At 38.9% G+C, this 22,752-nt stretch overlaps 1 protein-coding gene across 8 annotated transcripts in view; it reads left to right on the plus strand.

Moving 5' to 3' along the window:
* The window catches only part of RIC8B (RIC8 guanine nucleotide exchange factor B), a 142,866-nt gene that overhangs the window by 119,714 nt on the left and 400 nt on the right, over positions 1-22,752 (plus strand). Inside the window, exons 9-12 of one of the 8 annotated variants that reach the window (XR_002823651.1) lie at positions 8,124-8,243; positions 10,036-10,185; positions 11,499-11,582; positions 15,948-16,905. The exons of 1 other annotated variant lie outside the window; for it this stretch is intronic. Coding sequence is in view for 3 of the 7 variants with exons in the window: in XM_023729006.1 (XP_023584774.1) it covers positions 8,124-8,243; positions 11,499-11,538 (160 nt within the window). In the remaining 4 variants the exon portion in view is untranslated. 6 more of the 8 variants (XR_002823649.1, XR_002823648.1, XR_002823650.1 and 3 more) reach the window with 6 other exon arrangements.

Raw genomic sequence — 22,752 nt, forward strand, 5'->3', positions numbered from 1 at the left:
AAAGAGGTATCTTTAAAGGGCTGCTTTTATGGAAAAGCAGGAGGAGGGGGTGGCCAAAGTGAGCAGAACTCTAGGACACCTCTTTCCATTCTTAACATCCCACACTAATTCATAATCACATCCAAAAGCTTAAAATTATTGTATTAAGCAAACTCAAAAGAGTGTTTCCTTTTTGACCATGTTTACCTCAGCAGTAGCTGTGGCAGTAGCTATATAGTTTCTTCAGCACAAGGCAAGAGACTACTTTCTTTTATTTGTCAAGGTTTTGTTACACTGCTTTAAGTCAAGTCCCATTATAGTTGTCTTCCTATACTGGGGCTATGTAAATGTCAGGATTCCTTTTTTTAAATATTTCTTGAAGCAAGTGAACCAGAAACCAGGACTTGAAGATTTTTCTCTTTTGCACAGTTTAGGCTGTGGTGGATGGTATATTTATGTATAATTGGATCTAACTAACATTATAGGAACTGGAATTTATTAGTGTAAATGAAACACAATCTGAATTTAGCTTCCTTAAAGAAAGAGTTGAAAATAAAATGATTGCCATTTCTGCCATGTATTGTTATTGTTGTTAGTTGCCTTCAAGTTGATTCCCACTTATGGCGGCCCCAAATGTGCAGAGTAGAACGGCTCCATAGCGTTTTCAATGCTGGTGACCTTTCAGAAGCAGATAGGCAGGCCTGTCTTCTGCGATGCCTCTGAGTGGGTTTGTGGGTTCCAGCTGCCAACTTTTTGGCTAGTAGTCTGGCACTTAACTGTTTGTATACTGGTTCAAAAAATTTACCAGCCTTTGTGATATGTACATCCCATCACTTTTGCACTTTGAAAATTGAGTTCTCTAATTTTTCTTTTGTATTATAATTTGGGTAAATGGCCAGCAAGAGGTCAGGTGTGTTACCTGAATTACAGTGCTGAGCTTTGCTCCAGATTTCATTTCTTACAGATTCACAACAATCCATTTTCTGTATATTTTATATCAAGGATATGGCTCTTTATCAAGCATCTCAACATAGGAAACATTTAAAAACCACAGTAACTTACAAAGACGTTTTGGAGCTTTTTTTATTTTTAATGACTAGATGAAATGCTGATGGCGTAGTGATTAAGAGCTACAGCTGCTAACCAAAAGGTCGGTAGTTCTAATCCACCAGCTGCTCCTTGGAAACCCTATGGGGCAGTTCTACTCTGTCCTGTAGGGTCACTATGAGTCGGAATTGACTCGATGGCACCGAGTTTGGTTTTTTGGTTTAGATGCAGTTTGGTATTCATGTATGTTAACAGTATGCAAATGTTTATATGGCTGCATATGATAGACATTTAGTAAATATTTGATATATAAATGAAAGAATGGCATATTATCCTAGTTCTTTCCTTGCTATTACAATGCAGAGACTTGGGTTAGGATGTGGTTTCCTAACTTACCTTACTCTTTAATACGGAATCAGTGCTATATTTATACAGTAATTCTCAAATTACTTGAGATGTTTTCACAAACTGATGTCTCTTCAAAATATTTCGTATCTGAATTAATTATAGCACACTCCATTAAGCACCCAATTGTCACATGGCTCTTTTAGTTAATGAAGGTTGCATGTAAATCTCCACAGTGACGATTTAACTGAATACAGTAACTTAAATTCTTAGATCATCTGAGACCTTCTGGGTTGCTTATTTTTCAGCAAGTGGCTCACTTATGCTAATAATAATAAATAGGTTGCGTTTGAGTGGATTCTGACTCATGGCAACCCCACGTGTGTCAGAGTAGAACTCTGCTCCATAGGGTTTTTGATGGCTGATGTTTTGGAAGTAGATTGCCAGGCATTTCTTCTGAGGCACCTCTGGGTGGAGTCGAGCCTCCAACCTTTTGGTTAGCAGCCAAGCATGTTAACCAGGGCCTCTGGTAATGATAACATCTGGCAGTTACTGAGTGCTTAATATGTGCTAGGCACTGTTGTAAGAGTGTTACTGATATTATCTAATTTAATCCTCACTTTACAGATGAGGAAACTAAAGCACAACAAGGTCAAACAACTTGTCTAGGGCACAGTTCATGAGTGGTCAGATGACCTGACTTCAGAGCTTGTGTTTTTAACTGCTACTATATTCTGCCTCTTGGAAACCCTGGTGGCATAGTGGTTAAGTGCTATGACTGCTAACCAAAAGGTCAGCAGTTCAAATCTACCAGGCACTTCTTGGAGATTCTGTGGGCCGGTTCTGCTGTGTCCTGTAGAGCCACTATGAGTTAGAATCAACCGACGGCAGTGGGTTTGGTTTTATATTCTGCCTCAAAGCTAGTCGAAGGGAGAAATGAATTTGCCCTTCAAATAATTTCTCTGTTCTCAGAGCATCTGTTATCTTTCTTTGATATAAACAAAATAAAAAATAAGAGAAAGAAAATGTATTTGTATATACCTTGATATCCCCGAAAGCATAAAAATTCTATTCATTTCCTTCTAGTTCAGTAAATACTCTCATATATCTGTCAAGTAATGCTGGTTCTACCTTCATAATGTAGTCAGAATCCAGCCGTCTCTGTTGTCACTGCCACCATTCTGGTCCAAGTGGAATTTATCCCTCTCTCCAGGGTCGTTTTAATAACCTCCTCACTGGTCTTATTGCTTCTACCTTTGACCCTCTTCAGTCTATTCTCAATACAGCAGACAGTGTGATCCTTTCAAAATGTAAGTCAGACCATGTCACTGTGCTCAAAACCCCACAATGGCTATAAGTCAGTCTGACAGTGGTATTCTTGGGTCTTTTCTCACTGTGCTGTTGCCACACTGGCCTCTTCTCTGTTTGTCAGACACTCCAGACACACTCCTGCCTCAGGTCTTCACACTGACTTCCTTCTGTCTGGAATATCTATACCTTCTTCCCTCACCACTTTCAGGTCTTTACTCAAATGTCACCTTCTCAGTGAAGCCTGTCGTGACCACTTATTAAAAATTATAATACTCGTACCTTCACCCCTCCACCTTACATGTTACACTGATGTTATTTTTATAGCACTTACCACCTTCTAACATATCATGTAAGTTACATATTCATTAAGTTTGTTTACCCCAGTGGAATGCAAGCTCCATGAGGGCAGAGATTTTTGTTGTTGTTTTTTGTCTGTTTTTGTTCATTGAGATATCCCTAGAATAATAGTGCCTGGCACAGGGTAGGTGCTCACTGAATTTTTGTTGAATAAATGAATTTATTAATTAGCCTCTTCTCAGCATAGAATACCGAGATGATTGAGTTTCTTTCCTTTATCAAGCTCCACATATCGTTGGGGAGGGGGTGGGATTCAAGAAAATCAGGACATGGCAAATTTCCACTTTGTTCTTTTTATTATCATCTAAAGTATGGGGGAGGCAGATATTCTGGTGGGTTTTTGGTTTTTGTTTTTTTTTTTCCTGGAAAGACATTTCCAGCTTTGTTTGCATGTAACATCTCCTTTCCCACCCACCTTCTTCTTCCGTGATCTGTGCTTACAAAATACTTTTCCTGAAAACCCTGATTCCTTTCCCACTAGTATGTTTTGCTTGGTGTGACCCATATAGTATTGGTTATTTGGTTTTGTGTTTTTGTTTTATTTTACATATTGCGTCTTAAAATAATTTAATTACTTGCCAACATTCAGAATTCAAGTATTTCAGATGAGAATCTGGATTTTCAGCTTCTTTTTGAAAAATTGAAGGTTTTGATAACATTGGGCCTGCATTCTCACATGGCAGCTGTCTTAGTCATCTAGTGCTGCTATAACAGAAATACCACAGATAGATGGGTTTAACAAAGAGAAATTTATTTCCTCACAGTCTGGTAGGCTAGAAGTCCAAATTCAGGGCTTCAGCTCCAAGGGAAGGCTCTTTCTCTGTGTTGGCTCTGGAGGAAGGTACTTGTCATCAGTCTTCCCCTGGACTAGGAGCTTCTCCCTGCAGGAACCTTGGGTCCAAAGGACTGCTCCCAGCACTGCTTTCTTGGTGGTATGAGGTCCCCACTCTCTGCTTACTTCCCTTTCCTTTTATCTCTTGTAAGATAAAAGGTGGTGCAGGCCACACTCCAGGGAAACTCCCTTTACATTGAATCAGGGATGTGACCTTAGTAAGGGTGTTACAATCCCACCCTAATTCTCTTTAACATAAAATTATAACCACAGAATGGAGGACAGCCACGCAATACTGAGAATCATGGCCTAACCAAGTTGACACATATTTTGGGGGGACACAATTCAATCCATGACAATAGCCAACTACTGGGGTTGAGTAGCTGTGGTCCCCTTTATACCAGGCATAAGCTCCTTTGGTTTGACAGCTTAGCCATTTCCTGATTTTATCTGCCTAGCCCCTGTAGGGAGCTGACTTTGTAGCCCCTTTAACCAGAATACTTTAGTGTTTAAGCCACACTTGTGAGAGATTGATGTTAATTTTCCTATAGCCGTGGGAACTTTTTATGGCTCTTTGTTAAATGACCTAGTGCTATTAATGTTGGCCAAAGGAAGCAGCAGTTTGAAGAAAGAGCAAAAGACTTGAAATATATTCCAGCATTTATACATATATTCATTTGCTCTTACTTTTTCAGGCTATCTTAATCCTTTAGTCTCTAGCCCCATGGCTGCTATCAGTTCGTATAATGGCCCTGTATAATACAAAGTTCACAGTGAAATACCACAGATAAGAGTTTAGACATAAATAATCTGAGGATTGGAGGGGTAGGAAGCTGGGGTAGGAGGACAGAGCTGAGACAAGGTAAGAGAAATCATGATAAATAGAAAATTACTCTGTAAAATACCCACCACAATTAGTGTCCTTAAAGCACCTTAAGAATCAGTCTCAGAACAAAATCAAAGTAACTACAGAATTGTACTTGGCTACTAACTGAAAGAAGGGTTGGCAGTTCAAATTCACTGAAAGGTGTCTCGGGAGAAAGCCTGGCGATCTACTTCTGAAAGATCAGCCATTGAAAACCTATGGAGCACAGTGCTGCTGTGGCACACGTGGGGTTGCCATGAGTTGGAATCATCTCAATGGCAGTTGGTTGGTTGGTTAGTTGGTTGGTTGGTTGGTTGGTTGGTTGGTTGGTTGGTTTTAGTGATCCTGAAATGTAGAAAATTAAGACTACTTACTATTTGCAGTTGTAAAGGTGTCAGGTGTTGGTCAAGCAAAAATAATCTATTTTATGAAACCTCACAGCATTGGTGTCACGTAACTATTATTTATTTTCTCTCCCTCTCTGGGTAGGGAAACTACATAAGATTCTGGTTTGCGAGAGTGGAAGATGGTGGAGAGACAGTGTCCCTCTGCCTTCTGCCCCCAGCACGTTGGCATTTTTCCCATTAGAGAGTGGCACAGTTCAGTGCCCCAGCTTGTGTTTTGTGTGGATTTGTTTATGTTCTTCTGAGTGTCAGGGGAGAAAATGTCTTTTTAAAGGAAAAAATAAAACCTGAATTTCCTGGTGTGACTTTGAGGGGTTGGAATGCTTTACTCCACAGATAAAGGGTGGTATGGTTCTTATTCTATAAGAATACATTTCTGGCTGCTGCTTTTATGCTCAGATAGGAAAGAATTTTATGACTTTAGTACCTAATTTCAGAACAAGCAATGAAATCATTTTAGTCACCAGACGACTTGAGATCTGCTTGTGGAAAATGGACATCATCTCCACTAAACTCTTTAGAGAATCAAGAAGAGAATCAAATGTGTCCTGTTCCAGGAATTCATGTCCTGACTTTGTATACTGTGGTAGCCACAATACCACAATACTTCCTGACACATTTTTCCCCTGAGGCACATGATGGCTTATGCCAATGTCATTATATCCTAAAACAGTCTTAGGGTCTGATTTTAAAAATCACACCTCCATCAAACTTGAGGAGAGAAACTTTCTCTCCAGAGGTAAATGAGCATGATCTATATAATTAACATGTCTGTTTTCCCTTAAACTTTCTTCTAAGCCTGTTTTCCTTTGTCTGGTTGGGAAGTGGTATGTGTCTGCAGTAAGTACCTTTATTTATAAGGCTAATTATTTTTTTAATTTATCAGATGGCAGAAGTGAAACCAGTGAAAGCAGATGTCTGCTTGTTATATGCCTAAGCAAATAATAGTTGAGTGATGGAATTACATTTTTAGTGTGGCATCTGGATACATCTTAAAAACTTCATTCATACTTCTCAGAAGGCTAGTTTGGGTCCTCTTTGTTCTTGACTTTCGGGAAATATTATGACCCCATTCAGCATTTTTTGTTGATGGCCTCCTACTAGAGTCCTTTTTCTGTTTTATAAGCACCTGAAAAAAAAAGGATAGAACGTAGTAGCTCAAAAGGAACATCTGAATCAGGCACTCTAGTCCAGTTGTTCTTTACCTCACTGTGTGTCAGAATCATCTGGAAAGCTTAGAAAAAAAAATACAGATTCATTTGGTCTGAAGTGAAGCCCAAGAACCTTCTTTTTCTTTCTTTTTTCTTTTTTTTTATGTAAGTTTCTCAAGTGATTGTAATGTACAGCCAAAGCCAAGATCCCCTGACAAGCCTGTGGGTCTTCAAATTCTTTCCCCACATCCCCAGAGGAAACAAGTGGGTAGGGGGACAAATGGAAGGGACTCTAGGCCCCCCACTCTCCTGGGCCATCCATATTCCTTCCTCTGTCTGAACAATTCTACTTTTATCTATTTTATATATCCGGTTTCTGTGCAGATTACATTTGTGAAAAAGGGATTCCACTGCTTTGAAGGGAAAAATTTTTTAACCAATGCTCTAGGCATAGGTCTTGTACAAGAATGGTAAAACAGATGTTTTAGATCTGGTTTTTGAGGATGGCGACCACTGAGTCCTGCCACAGAATCTGTGTGTCATGTAGCTTCTGAGGAATGTAGAAGAGAAGGAGCTCTAGTAGTAAGAGCTTTACTCCAAGTGAGAGAAGCCCTGGGCAGTTACAGAAAGTAACTTGCCCAAGTGAAAGTCAAAGCAGAGGTTGCAGGCTGGCCACCAGAGTATCTAATTGATCACAGAGTCTTTGTTTTGGCCCACATGATGATTTTTTTTTTTTTTTAAATTTATACTGGCTCTGTTCTCTAGTTTACCCTAGTCCCCAACACTCCACATCCTGTGTACTTGGCCCACTCACTAGTTTGCTTACCTTGAAGGCCTGGCCCCTGAAAGCATTTGTGTTTGTAGACCCTGGAAAGCAGTTTACTAGCAATTTGCTGTTTTCAGAGATATTTCATTTGATCGTTAAAAATAAACCATTTGTATTTGGCTGGTACAAGATTCTGTAACCTCCTTGTCTGCATCTCCAGAAAGATGCTTAAGTTGCAGATACAAGCAGACACTGAAATCTTTTTATTCAAGAATGATTATCTTATATTCTTCTTCCTCAAAAAACAAACAGAAAGTTAGCTTTTATCTAAGAGAATAGCTTGGTCGGTATTATAAGACTTTATACTATGTACTATTTATGCGTAAGTACTATATTAAATCTATTTCCAGAAAGCCAGAATGGTATACCTGTCTCTTGGTGGGCTGGATTTCATTCCTTTTATTTATTTTTTCCATCTAGGTCAGATCAAATCTAATTAAAATTGTTCTTCTGCTTTACCTTTTATTATTTAAACACTCATTGCCCTCTGTGGTCTCACTAATGGACTAATTTCCTGAGATTATAAATTGGCATGCTTTCATTTCCAGATTGCAGCCTTTCTCATCATTTTTCCCATTTTTTTTGACATGCTTGTTTTATGCTATATCACAAAATGGATTTCCTCATTTCTCCTTCTCTGAAATCATTTGTCCCCTTACAATTAATGAATAAGCTGAGCATCCAAGGATATTTATCCTAACGGCACCAATCAATTTTTATATTTTTAAAAAGCAACCATTCCTTTTTTAAAAAACGTTGGCAAGTCAATTTTACTTTTTTAAAAACAATAGCTATAGCTCGTTTCCCGAAGTAAATTAGTAGGAAAAGTAAATTTTTCAAAAAATTCTTATAGCAGTTCTATACCATAAAATTGCTACTGAAATTACTGCCAATTTTTTGGCTATTAAACTCTTTCTTATTAAAATTAACTTACAACTTGGACCAGAAAAGTATAGAAAGAGCATAATTTTAAAACATACAGCATAACTTTTTTTTCTTTTTGTAGCATTAATCTTATCACTGGTCATTTAGAGGAACCAATGCCAAACCCCATAGATGAAATGACAGAAGAACAAAAAGAATATGAAGCCATGAAACTTGTCAGCATGCTTGATAAACTTTCCAGGTATTGTATTCCCATCCATTTTTTGCTTGATTTCTAAAAATGTTCTATTTCTTTGTCTCTCACACTGAGAGTTACCATAGAACAGCAACTCTGGAAATCCATGTTGATTGGAACAGGGTGGCCCAGGCAGCAGTAGTTCAGATGTCTCTTGGCTACCATGGTTTTTCTACATGTGCCGCTTCTGGATGTGCATTCTTAAAACATTTAAATTCTCAAAGCTAAGATAGTAACTACTAGACCACTGCAATATTTAACCAACTAACCTCCCTGTCTTCAAAAAGATACTGTGAGTTAGGTTCAGTGATTTTGCTGCTGCTTGTATTTTTGTTTTAGTCTGTTTTGGTTTTTGTTCCAAATCACGATGCCTTTTTTTTTTTTTTTTTCCATTTTTGATGTGCAAGTTTGCGATTCTGCCTTTTTGGGTTGCTGCTACAACCAAGAATTCTAAAATGTCATGCATTCAATGGGAAAAAGAATAGCTCAAATGAAGGATTTTCTGAAAGCAGGCGCTTGTATTAATCAGGGATTCTAAAAGCACCTCCCCTCCCCCTCTTATGTTACACTTCTTCCCCTCCAAAACCTAGCCAGTTTTAAAAATAATTAAGTCAAATACATATTAATCAGCAACTAGTCATCTTGGAGGAGTTATTAGAGAATATTAACTCCTTTCACACTTGGGCGAATTACTATATTTTCTAGTCATACATTGAGTCACTGTCTCTATTAAGCCATCTTGAATGAATGTTTCTGTGTGGTGGTGGCAGCTGCCACTTAAAAGTGAATTTCTTCTGGTCGTCTCATTTTTCACAAAAACTATGTTAAGGCTAGTATCCCTCAGTCAAGAGAAGTAACCACTGGAATGAGAAGGCCATAAAGCCAACCATTAAAGGGACAGTTACAAAAAAGAAACAAGGAGAGGTTAAGGGGCACAGCAGTAGAAAAGGACAAAAATAAGAGGCTCACATGGGGAGTATGACAAGTATGGTTGTTTAGACACTCTGCAGTTGCAGAGTCTGAGCTCTATTCAGATGATACTAATAATGTGTTAGAAGTTGTTTAGAAATAACTAGCCTCGTTATCTACAAAGCTAGTATGACTAGAACTCAGTGGATTCCAGCCAGCCGTTTTAAATTTTCATCCTTTCCCAAGACGGTAGAAATCAACAGCTAGCTGGCTGTGTTCACAATCTGTAGAAATTATCTGTTTGCAAGTGACATTCTCCATACCTTTGTATAGAATAGACATGTTTCTTTTACTGACGGAACTTTTATAGTCAAAGAGAAGATACTGAGAGGGCAAAGTTGTAGGAGGCAAAATAACAAGTTCTGAATGAATATATAAATAACAAGATTTGTGCTTGGTTATTTCCAAAGAATCTGATATAGCTTGTAAATGAAAATGCAGTGATACAAGTACAACAGTTAGGATGAAAACCAACAGAGCCCATCTGGTGGAAGCTAGAAGGAGAGGTGTTAGCAAGTGTTTGAGAGGAGCGTATTAGTCTGTTAGGACAGTAAACCAGTTAGGTTGCATAAGTTTTATTTTCTGACCAGCAACGTGAGTTCTTGTAAGATAAGACAGATACTATTAAAATGACCCATATATTCCCTGGCTATACCCTAGATGGGTAAACTCCAAGCTAGGAAAGTGGAAGATGGGGGAAAGAACTGCCTAAATATAATGAATTATAATCCAGGTACTTGGCTTACTGATAGAGAAAGCATCACTGCATAAGGCATCACTATAACGGAAAGAAAATAAAGGTGCTAGGTCCTTCTCCTTTTAATCTCAGGGGAATCCACATATTCTAGAAGCTGCCAACAAATTAATACACAAACATCAAGTCTGAAATACCCAAGCTTCTACCTGATTTAAACTGTGCCTCAAAAGAAGATGCATATTTGCTTGGAAACACCCAGCAGATGCCCAACTCAATCTAAAGGTGATACTGATTTTTGCATGTATAAAGCCGAGCAAATATGTCTTGTGTTGGCTTTTACGGTACCAATTTTGCCATTAAGGTTGAAGCAAAAGGCAACCTTGAGAATAGCTCTAAATCACATAGACCTTTTGTATGACGTGTGGTGGGTTTTTACATTGTCTGCCTTTGTGTGCTTTCTAACGTTTGCTCTCACTAATAACAATCAATGACGAAACTGTGTAGAGATCAGCAGTGGGCATTCCAAAGCAGGAATGCAAAGAATGAAGCCATTCTTTATGCATCTTACATGTTTGTTGTGCTGTATTCCTCATTAGTCTTAAGTTTCTTCTCCCTTTTCACTTTTTTTTTTTAAGATTAAAAAAAAGAAAAAAAAAAAAACACCATAAAGCCAAAGTAGACTAAATTCAGCACAATTCAGGGAACATGATTAAGCAGCTACTCTATGCAAGGCACTGTGCTAGGAAGCTGGGGGAGATTCAGAGGCGAACGTGACAGTCTCTGCCTTCGGAAAACTCACATCCTAATGGAGGAGATGGCTGGGATGTATTCTGGAACACAAGGTAGAAGGAGATAGTGACAAAATGAGGTCTATGTTGAACTGTTAGCACCCAGGAAAAGGAGCAGTTTGTTCTGTCTGGATGAATTTAAGGGAATATTTCACAGGGAAGGTAGCATTTGTGCTGATACTTGAAGTTTGAGAGGTTTTTAGTAGAAAAGCGGAGAAATGATCAGATGGAGGGAAATTTACTATTGTTAATAAGGCTTTGGTATTCCCATGTAGCATCTTTCTTCTAAAGAACTTGAGTTATTTCATTATTATTTGATGAATATGTGTTATCAGATTTATCATTAGGGGAAGCAAGACCCAAAGAATTGCCCAAAACATTTCCAAGCTAATGACTGATAATAATCCATTTCCTTTAACAGTTTACAGAACACTTTTGCATACATTCTCTTTCTAGCTTTATAATAAACTGAGACTAGGAGCTTCATTTTCTAGAACTCAAGGCCTTGCTCTGTCCATTGTGCTACTGTGTCTGTCTGTTATAGTGTTTGCCAGAACACTTCCTAATCCTCTTCAGCATTGTACTCATTGGTTGGTTCCCTCAGCTGTCACTCTTAAGGATGTTCTGCATTCAACCAAGTCTTTAATGTGCTAAAAGTGTACTGTAGCTTTGTCTGATTAACTTTCCTTTCTGAAAAATGAAATCATTTTCTCCTGGGCCTGAATTGAAAGGCGTGAGTAAAGGATAGGGTTGGAGGTGACGTGGCCAATGAATGGACACTAGACACTTCCTTTTTTCCATCCATAGGAGAGCAGATGTGAAGGACCTGCGTCAGGATGGTGGTTAGCAACAGTGGCCCGTGCCAAAGCACTTACCAAAGTGATGACTAAGGTTGGTCATGCCAAGTACTGTTACTGAGCCTGGTGTAGGGTGTAGATGTTACTCACTACCAACATTGTCAAACCACCAATGCAGAAATTAGAATGATATTTCCATGTTGCCTCCATGCTAGACATAGCCACTGCCCTCAAGGAGCTCACCACCTTAGCAGCTTGATCTCAACTAGATTTCCAAGGACACTGAAGAGATTAGCGCTCAAACGTTTTCTTCTCATTGAATACAACCATCTTAATAGTATTCCAAGTGATTATTTTTTCAGTATAAGGATTGTATTTGTGACAGATGTAGGCAAGGGGATTGGCAGTAAACCTGGAGGTCTTAAGAGTTTGAGAGTAATCTGAACCCTATAAATCCCATCATGTCTAGCTAGTACAGTGCCTTGTACCCTGTGGTTTCCCTAGTGTGTGATGATGAAACAAGCAACACCTGATCCCTAAATTTGAAGGTCAGTTTTTTGCTCTATAAAATAATCTACATGGTTTAAGACTTTAAAGTATACTTTGTCAGTTCCATTTCATGGCCAGATATAGTAGAATTCAAAGCTGGAAAGAAATTTCATGAGGTACTTTGGGCCGTGATTTAAATAGTGGGGTACATAATTCCTTTAATATATAATGAGAATTGTAATACTTATCAAAATGAGCGTTAAGGCCTGAGGCATGAGATTTATGGAAAGCTTCATTTGACCTTTTCTAAATGAGAGCAGAGGTGGAAAAGGAAATAAAATTTGCCTGTGTCTCTACCTTCTCTTTCCTGCTCTGAACTAGAAAGAAAAAAAATAATAAATAAGCCCCTGCAATACAAGCAGGAGATTAGAATGGGGATTGTGTGTGATTTAAACAAGTCCAGGGTGGCTAATACAATTGCATTCGCCTTAGCTACAGCACACAACTCATATGTAATAATGCAGGCTTCTCCAGAAAAGGGGAGAGAGGATTGATTGGCTTAAGCTTTAACTAACCAAGGGAAATAATATTTAAAGTTTCAGTTGTGTTTTGAATTTTCTAATCCCCTTTAGCTTCTTAATTGGAACCAGAACCTATTAATCTTCTGCCCCACCCTTACCCCATTCTAGAATTTTTACTTATACAAATAAATAATAATTATTTTCCCATTCCTTAGCCAGTAATTGTGATTTTCTGCCAGCCATCAGGTACTATTTGGGGCATGGCTTTCTTAATAAATGTAGGCACCAAATATAGGAATAAGCCCAAAAAAACCTGTTGGCATCGAGTTGATTCTGACTTATAATGACCCTATAGGACAGAGTAGAACTGCCGCCTAGGGTTTCCAAGGAGCGGCTGGTGGATTCAAACTGCCTCCCTTTTGGTTAGCAGCCGAGCTCTTAACCACTATGCCACCAAGGCTCCAAATACAGGAATAGTTGCCTTTAATGCAAAGATTATTTTTAAACTGGGACAGATGATTTATGATTGAAAGGTAATAGATACATAATTTTTTTCCTAATATATAACTTACGTTACTCTGCTTACAAAACTATCAACAACTTTGATTACAGCTACCTTTGTGATGAATTAGTTCAAGCGAAAGGTCTTCAGGTACAGTTCAGAAACGTGATCCAGTTTTTATAGCATTGTGAGGTCTGCTATAGGTACCAAACTATAGAGATCTTAATTGTTTCCATCAGAAAACCCTTTAGATCTGTGCTATCCAGTATGATAACCACTAGCCATATATGACTGTTGAGCACTTGAAATGTAATTAGTCCAAACTGGGATGTCCTATAAGTATAAAATGCTAGATTTCAGAGACTTAGTACAAAAACAAAAAAATGTAAAATATCCCATTAGTAATTGTTTAATATGTATAACATTTTGAAATGATAATATTTTTATATATTGGGTTAAATAAAATATATTATTAAAATCAATTGTACCTATTTCTTTTTACTTTTTTAACGTGACTAGTAGAACATTTAAAATTACATTTGTGGCTTACTTCATATTTCTGTTTGACAGTGCTGCTGTACATCATTAAAATACACTGTTAGGTTGCTTGGAAGTTCACTTAAGGGAACTTTGATCCAGTTAAATGTATACACCTAAAGTGGCAGAGGAAGATTAATTCAAGAAGCCTGATATTGATATTGTGTCTTTAGGTTATAAAGGGCCCTTCTGCTAGCTAGACAGCTTTAAGTAAGATGTCATGCTTACCTTTGAATTGCCTATTTGTAGCCATTGTCCTTTAGTTCTGTAGTACAAATGGCTACTTTGAGCTCTTGGTTTAAGCAGTAGCTGGAATGGCTTTTGACAGTTAGAGAAACATGAAATATGAATAATCTCCATTGGCTGTTTGCTGCCTTAGTTACCCTCCTTCCTTTTAAGTCTTTCTAATTGTTAGGAAGAGCATGTAAGAACTTCTGCTTTATTCCACAGTGTTAGTTGGCATGCTGACCTCTTATTAATATTTATTTTTGCTAATTTGGACAATAGGATAGAAAAGTTTTATGTATAAATTACTGAAAAATAATAATGACCACTGTCACTTAAGGATAAAACTGAATTTTATTCTTCCAGCATTATCCCTAACCTTTTTCTGTGTATTTTCCTAACCATACTGTTTAATGTAAGATGAGTAGCAAATTTTTAGAAGCTTTGCATGTAGTCTTCTAACAGAAATGAATACAATAATAAAAAACTAATATTTATGTAGTGCTTTAAAGTTCGAAAGGTGTTTCTGTATACATTATCAATCCATTGATCATTAAAATAGCCTTGTGAATTAGGTAGGGCATGAGGTATTTTATTGAGGAGTAAATGGACCAAACAAAGATTAAGTGACTGACCCAAGATCAGGCATCTGATTAATGACACAGCCAGGACTCAGTTTTCAGCCTTCAGACTCTAGATCATATACTGTTTTGAAAAAATTACCAACACCTCTCAAAAGTTTGTCAGTCTGATTAAAGTAACATGATCTAAATTTTAAATGAATGCAGAGCACAAATACAGACAATAAACATATTTTTCTAAGACGAGAATTACAGTTTAGAGAACATGCATTCCTGCTTTTTTCTTCCATGTTGAGCTCTTTGACCTCAATTACTGACCTCAGATAATCAGGTCAGGTGCTAAGTAAATAGCTTAAATAAAAAATTTTTCTAAAAAAGCTTTATGTGAAGAAAGCCAGTAAAATTTCTATGATTCTCTGTTAATACAAGGTCTTTTAATTATTTTGCAAAGATAATGATGATGGGTAGTCTTAACAAACTCATACTTAATGGGATCACAATAAGAAAACCTAACTTTTAAAAGACTTTTTATGGGACTGTTTGGACAACTCCCAATTATCTTTACAAAATGGAAGGACATGGTTATGTGCACAATACACCAGAGCCATTCATCTTAGGAATGAGATTTTTATGCTGCATATTTTACCTTCCCAATTGTTTCTAATCCCAAAACCTCATGATCAGGGCTGAGGGAAGGATGTCATAATTGTTTTCAAAAAATGCAGCCTGAAGAGCTAACATTACGGAAAAGCCACTATACCCGTCCTTCCTACTGGGTGACTGACTTATCAAAAAATCAGTATACCCAAACCAGTCAGCACGCAGAAGCCAAAGGATGAAAGATACAGTGAAAGATGAAGGCTCAGGGTCCATGCCCAAAGGACACATTCTCATAGTATGCAGCTGAACATGTTAACCAGTCCCAGTGGTTATAATATTATTTCTGTGAGGGAAAAAAAGGGCAAAAACATTTATAAGAATGTCACAAGTTATTAGGAAATCTATTGCATTTCAGTGGATTATGGACTATTACAGTGATGATGAAATTTTGAAATAAAATGCACTCCCCGACTTGGAATTATAGCAAAGACTACAGAGCTTCCTTCTTGGGGCTATCACAGGCCCCATTCAAGCAGGCATTTTGGAAAAGCTCTGTGTTAATTAAAATGCTTTATTTATATACTAACTTCTCATCCCATCTTTTAAATGTTAAAAGGAATTAATATGAAATGGCTAATTTAAAATGTCAGGGTTCTTTTTTCCAAGCCAGCCTTACATTAAGAGCAGGAATCCCTGTGCCAAAGAATTGGTTCCAATTATCTTGTCTTGGGTTTTGTTACATATTGTACAGAAGTCAACAAAACAGTATGTAACAGAACCTGCCTAAATAGCAGCCACCGTCATTAAAAACAGAGAATTAATCAGGGGGTGATTGAAGGAAGCAGTGTCTCCTACCCCCCCCCCCAATCATAGAACAAAATATGTTACATGAAAGGATTGGAACTATTATGCAGTACTCAATTAGAGGGAGGTGAATAGGTCTCTAACATGCTGTTTTATCAAAAGAGCAGACTGGTGTTTGCATGACTGTTGTTTCATTACAGACCCTGTCATTAATTCCATGTGTCAATACTGCCCTGTAGTACACAGAGCAGACAAGAAAGAAGAGCCCTTGAAAACAAGGGAATGATTTTTGAGTCGTTATCAAGCTAAGTGGCAAGCGGGAAGCTGAAACTCGTATAGGTAAATTCGAAGGGACTCTTGGGAGATCTGCAAGTGGGAAACAAGAATGCATTTTACCAACTGCTTAATTATGTCCTGTTTTTCAACAAGTACACTTGAATTGAATGCTTTGTTTGTATTGCACAAAAAAATGTGCTGCAGGCAAGAGTATTCTCTTGCTTTTAGGTCAAGTAAGGTGTTTTATACACATACACATCTGGCCTGTTTGATAATGTGCAATTGGGTGTGTTAGTATCTGAGCCCCAATATTGCACTCTCATTTCTAAAGGGAAGGAGTCGCAGAGGAACCAGAAGCCCTAAAAAACGGGACCTTCTCTAAGGTTCTAAGAAGTTATATAAGCCCAGGCATCCCAGAGTACCATGCTTACAGTGAAATGGTGGCTCAGGAAAATACTGAAATATATCTGGAAAAAAAAACAGAAAATTATAAATATGGTATTAGGCTTATGATCTCCCAGCCCTAGATCTTTAAGAAAATATTTTTGGTTTATATTAGCAGTCCCAAGGGTTACACTGGGGCACAAATAGGGTTTTCTTCCTTGGTCGTGCTTTATCTGTGTCCTCTTGCCTGGCCAAGCCCTTATAGATTATGGTTCCTTATCGTTTAGTAAGATCAAATTTCTAAATGATGTTTCGTTCCAGTTGAACATTCTTGGAGGCTTATCTCTTCCCTGGCCAGATGCCTGATCAGATGAGAAGCCCGCCATGATACTGTCACAGTGCCTAGAATGGGCTCTTTATCCAGTAGACATCACTGTACTTTTTGATGATAACGAGGGCAGTCTTAACATGTGTTAAGGCCTGTGTATAGCATTGAAGGTAAGTATGAAGGAGTTGTTGCTCTGTGAATATCTTAATCCTGATGCACATTTCAGTATACAGTATCTCCGTTTTACTCTGATACACATATGTATGACACCTACCCATCCTATTTAAATGGGGACCTTCATAATTTAGGACCAGTGACTCTTCATGAAATGGCCTGTTTATTGAGGGCCATGATTGAATTTGAATTCTTCCTTGTAACATTTGCCATTGCTCTGATTTACCTTTGAATCATTTTAATCATCTGCCGGTAGTTTTGCAGAAAGGGTTTGTAATCTTGGTGTACATCAGTGACAATTAGGTAGGATGCTGTGTTTGACTCTTAGGCTTAGAATGTCTTGAACAATGGCTTAGCAGTAATGAGTTTTAGTGTCTTAAAAGCTTAGCAGCTTTTTAAATGGATCAAAATGATTTAGTAGCCTAATACTTAGACTCTTAGAATTAGAATAGAATCTTGGGGGTCATCTTGTCCAACCCCCTCCTTTTATAGATGAGAAGACTCAAGCTCAGAGAGGCAAATGACTTGCCCAAGGGCACCCAGCAAGTTATTGGAAGATCTGAGAATAGAATCTATATCTCCTGATGCCGCATATATAATAAGCTCAGTCTATCCCAGTTAGTATTTGGGAATTCTAGGCTGTGTGGTAAAAAGGGGGCCTTCTTTCTGCCAGAATGTCTGTGACATGGATTCATCAGGGAAATAGTTACAGTTAAAATAACAGAATGATTCTTGACAAATTGTTCCCAACCATTCTACATTTATGTCGTGGCCCACGTACTGTATTTATTGAATACCTACTGTGTGCCCCATCCTTACTATACTGGCAGATCATAGCCAGATAAGACATGGACTCTGCCCTCAAGCTGCTCCTGTCTAGTACAGAACTAGAAATCCCTGGGAAGCATTATGCAGAATTTCCTATGGAATGCTAATATCTTTCCTAACTTTATAAATCTTGAAGATGAAAGTGAATCCGTTACCCAAAGATTTAGCTTTTCTCTTGTTCATGGTTTGGTTATTAGGAGTCCCGTAAGACACCATACCCTTCCTCTCGTGAAAGTTCAAGATGATATCAAGTGCAAGTAAATTTAGTTCACAAATACTTTTTGAGGATCTGCTGTCTGCAAGGCACTGTGCTAGAAACATAGGGATAAAAAAATTGAATGATTAAAGCGTAGACAATATTTTGTTTTTAAATATGTCAGAGCAGTATTTTTTCATAGCTTTCAAACCTTGTAGTGAGAATTATTTTTAATAAATATTCTTAAATGTGGGGCCTTTGAAATAGAAGACAAAATACCTCTGTATTCAAATCCAGACTTGTCAGCCGAGCTTTCAGAGTCTCCATTCAGATCCTCTTCTATACCCGATATCTCTTTTGAGCTTTCTTTTTCCTTTATCTCAGCCAAGCCAGCCTGGTTGCCAGTCCCTGCACACAACTAACTCTTGCTTCTGTGCCTCTGCTTAACTAATTCTTCTGCTTCTGGGATGCCTTTCTCCCCGTAACCCATGTCTATCCCTGTCATTTCAATCTGGCCCTGAGTCCATCTCCTGCAAGGAGCCTGTGATCAGCATCTCCGTGTCCTTCTGTGTCCCTCCCACATGTTCATGGCCCATACGACTGGTGGATTAACGTTTCTGTGGTATTCATTAGATCTTCCCATTCCCTGTCCACATCTTGCTGATCTAGATACAACAGCTTTTATTCAGTGAAACAGTCCAGTGTAAGCAGGTGATTTGCCAGTCCTTTCAGGGGTGAATCTCTGTATCAAAGATTTCATTTTGGTATTTGTGGCTGTCAGTTGTAGGATGAGGAAGAGCACCAGAAAAGTTTGGATGGGGGCATGAGAGGTAAGCCTGGGGTCCAAAAGAAAAAAAAGTCACACATCTATAAGTAGATCATCCTTCCACTTCCAAACAGGACAGGAAATCTCCTTTAAACAAATTCCAAATGCAAAAATGGTGTTATCAGTGAACAGTCAAGATAGGGAAAGCAGGGCTCTGCCTGTTAATCAACTCAAGCTTGTTGATCTGCTGTTCTGTAATTCTTTTAATATTGTTCAGTGTGTGTGTGTTTTATCTTCTGAACTGACTAAAAGCTTCTTGAGGACAGGGACCATGTCTTTTGTTTGCTTCTGCATATTCTTCCTCCACTTACTCCCAAAGAGTGTCCTACGCAGGCCTAGGGAAACCTTCCCTCAGCAAATAAGGGACAGGAACTGCAACTTGTGGCTTCAACTACATTCCAACCACTGCACTATGCACTTTAGATGTATAATGGCCTTTTGCCCTCCTGACAACTCAGTGAGGTGGGTATTTCTCTCCTAATTCTGCAAAGAAATTGAAGTTCAGAGGGTTCAGGGTTCACAGCTAGTGAGTGGTGAGTCCAGGATTAGAACCCAGTTGGGTCTGACTCTAAAGTCTATATGTGCTTTTCTCTATTCCACAATAATAATAACTAATATCTACAAGTTCCTTATAGTTCACGGAACTCTTTCATCTACATTATTTCTATTACTACTACAACTACCCCTGCAGCTGCTGCTGCCATTACTCTTTACATCATCACTAGGAAGTAAGTAGAGCTAGTGTTATTATCATCATCCCTTTTTCACAGATGGGGAAACTGAGACTCAGACTTGATCAAGATCATACAGCTGGTAATTGGAAGAACCAGGACTTCAGACAGACTTCCTGGCTCCACATCTTTTTGTTCTTTCCCCTACAATACATCACTGCCTTAATTCATTTGTACAAATGCATGATACCCATTTTCACTGACAGTTTTCCCATAGAAATATCAATAAGCCCAGGTTATCTTCTGGAGACAAGTGGAAAAGAAAATAATTCATACCTTCAGAGAAGCTTCCATTTTAGTGAAGGGGTGATACAAAGCACCAAGAAATAAATGCTTGAGAAGAATCAGTTCGCAAGTGAGAAATAAAATATGGAGCCCCTCGTTCCATAGATGAATTCCCATAGTTTGGCAATAAAACTTATGTAATGTTCTTAATTATTTCTATTGCAAAATTGGATTAGGGAGTGGGGATGAAGCCAACGAAAATATTTGAAATTATATTTGAGAATATTCCTCCTAGGTTTGAATAAAAAAGTGCTAGTTACTTCATACAAGTTGGTTGACAGCTTGTATGGCTGAAAACCAGTATTATCATGTTATCAAAGAGATGCAGCAGTATTAGCTGAGGGGTGGTGGTATTTTCACCCAGCTAGTCATCACTGTCCCTGATAGAATTCCTCTAGTCCCATCTGCCATTCCTCTCTCTACCTGTCGCTATTCTTTATCCCCTGCCCACCTGACAATGCCCTCACTCCACCAACCCCTTTAGACCATTGAATTTTCTTACGTTTCTCAATGTTTCATTCACAGCATGTTGTCCCCCTTCTCTTATCAGTTATATATACGATATTAGTATATCGTATCCAATATCACAAAGTCCTTCCGCACAGTTAGAACTAGGAGAGTATATATTGTAAAATGTAGACATGTACTGTTACCAGTGCTAAAGTGAAGTTTTAATGGAAACAGATTGTCCCTAGCTTTCCCCTGAGCATTTCTACCTGGTTGTCATGCAAGCACCACAAGCTCTTCATGTCCTAAAAGATACTAGTGTCTCCCCACCAAACCTGCTCCATCTCCCGTGTTCTTTGTCCAGTGACTGGTGTCACCATCCAGGTGGTCATCCAAGCTGGAAGCCACAGGGGCACTGTACTTACACTCCTTCCCCAGCCCCCTCCCTTTCCAGTGGGTCACCAGATCTGCCTGAGAAAGGCTGCCTTCTCTTCCCACCACCACACCTTAAATCAGCGCTGTCTCCTCTCATTCACACTATTAGGACCTCCTAATCGCTTTTCTTTCTGCTTCCAGCTTCTCCCTTTTCCAGTGAGTCTACTACACTGCTGCCAGAGTTACTTTTCCTATAAGACAAATCTTTTCAGGCACTCCTTACAGGATAAAATCTAAGGTCCTTACTTTGGTATTGAAGACACGTGACTGTTGGACCCCAAACTCCCCTTGCAGCCTCATCTCCTGCCACTTTTACCAAACATCACCATTCCCTGAACACTGGGCCCTTTCATAGCTTCATGAGGGCACAGAGAGAGAGAAGATGAACTCACACGATCAGGAAAGGTCTGCATACAACCCGTCATTTACACCTCATTGCTGGTGCCTTCCCCACCTTCCTCAGGCATTTCGGTCTATGCTTCGTCTCAAGAGCTGTCACAGTTCTTTGTTCATAATTCTGTTACAGCATTTACCCCATTATGTTTTAAGTTCTCTCTTGTATATTTGTTTCACCGGCTCCTCCAGCATAGCAGCTGTGCCCAGTCTTCCTGTTCTCCCCATGATATGACATAGTTGCTGGCACATAGTTATCAAACATAAACTCAGAGCGTGCTCCTCCAGTGCAGTTAGGGCAGTTGATCCCCATGTGGTGTGCTAGTAAGAACGCTGGACTGGGACTCAGGAGACCTATGTCCCAGGTCCAACTCTGCCACTAGATACGTGACCTTGGGTAAGTCACTCAGTTTGCTAAGTAAACGAGAGGGTTGGACTAAATGATCCCTAAGGCTCCTTCCAACTTTAAACTATGACTATGACCCCATTTCTTGCATCAGGAAATGAGTTTCCTACTTCATAACATTCAGGAGCCTCCACTTAGCCATTTAGCCATCCACATTTCTCAAACAGATTTTTCAGACTCTCAGAAACAGTCTTCTGGTGCTGGCAGAGCTGCTTAATTAGGTTCCTGTTGGCTTATCCTGGGACCACTGAGCTGTTCTTACCCCTCCCCCGATATCTCAGTGTACCTCTAACACCATTGCACTCTTGTGTGGCTGGCCTCTCTGGGAGGCAGCCTGTCTTTGTGCTGGCCTAAGGCAATGACAGCGGAGGCAGGGGAGAGGTTTTATTTCCCTTCTCTCCAAATCCCAACATTCTAACTGGTGCCGCATAGGTTCTTGGTCATAGATGTGTTTTCAGAGGCTGATGCCCATTTTTGTGAGAAATACATTTTAAGCAGCTCATGTGCCTTTTCAAGACCACTCTTAAGGTACACTGCTGACATTTTCGGGGTGGGAGGAGGACTGGAGTTAGTCAACCCAACAGGTAGATTTGCCGTAATCGCCATGTAATAAATAAGAGCCTGAAAAGATTAAATAAATCTTTCCTAATGCTTTTTGATTGGTTTAATCAATAATTAATCATCTTTAGATGAGGCTGTAACTTGTAGAGTAGGTATAATTGGATTAGCTGAAAAGAGGCAGTTGGGGAGCTTTGAAGAGATTAAAATGGCCGTCAATCCAATAATTAAACTGCCACAAACGAAAGCAATGGTGTTAGAGAGAGAAGGGAGGCAGGAGAAAGTTGGGGAAGGCCAACTGATTCAACAAATACTTATGTGTCGCTGGAGATTGTGGAAGTAAAATCAAATCTGATAGATTTTTTCCACTGAGTGAAAAGCACGTGTATTAAATCAGCCATTTAATTGTATGCCTGGTCCACTGGGGGCAGGTGAAGTTTTGGCAGCTATACTAAAACAAAACAAATCCACAAAAGGGGAGGGGAAAGCAGATTATTAAAAATAGAAGAGACCTGCTCCTTGTCCTGAGCCATTTAGACCTTGACTTTTCATACTTTTAATTGGTTTAGTAGGTTTGGCCTGTGTGAATGAAGTCTTTTATCTCCCTCTTTTTCTTCCTATGCCCCTTTCTTCTTTCCTGTTACAAACACACAGAGCTTGAAGAAAAATACTTTGATTTTTTAAAGACTTTTCTTTTTAAAGGATGTGAATCTGGGTGGGGGAAGGGTATGTGTGAGA

Source organism: Trichechus manatus, unplaced genomic scaffold (assembly GCF_000243295.1).
Source record: "Trichechus manatus latirostris isolate Lorelei unplaced genomic scaffold, TriManLat1.0 scaffold00027, whole genome shotgun sequence".
In the NCBI taxonomy this organism is placed as follows: Eukaryota; Metazoa; Chordata; class Mammalia; order Sirenia; family Trichechidae; genus Trichechus; species Trichechus manatus.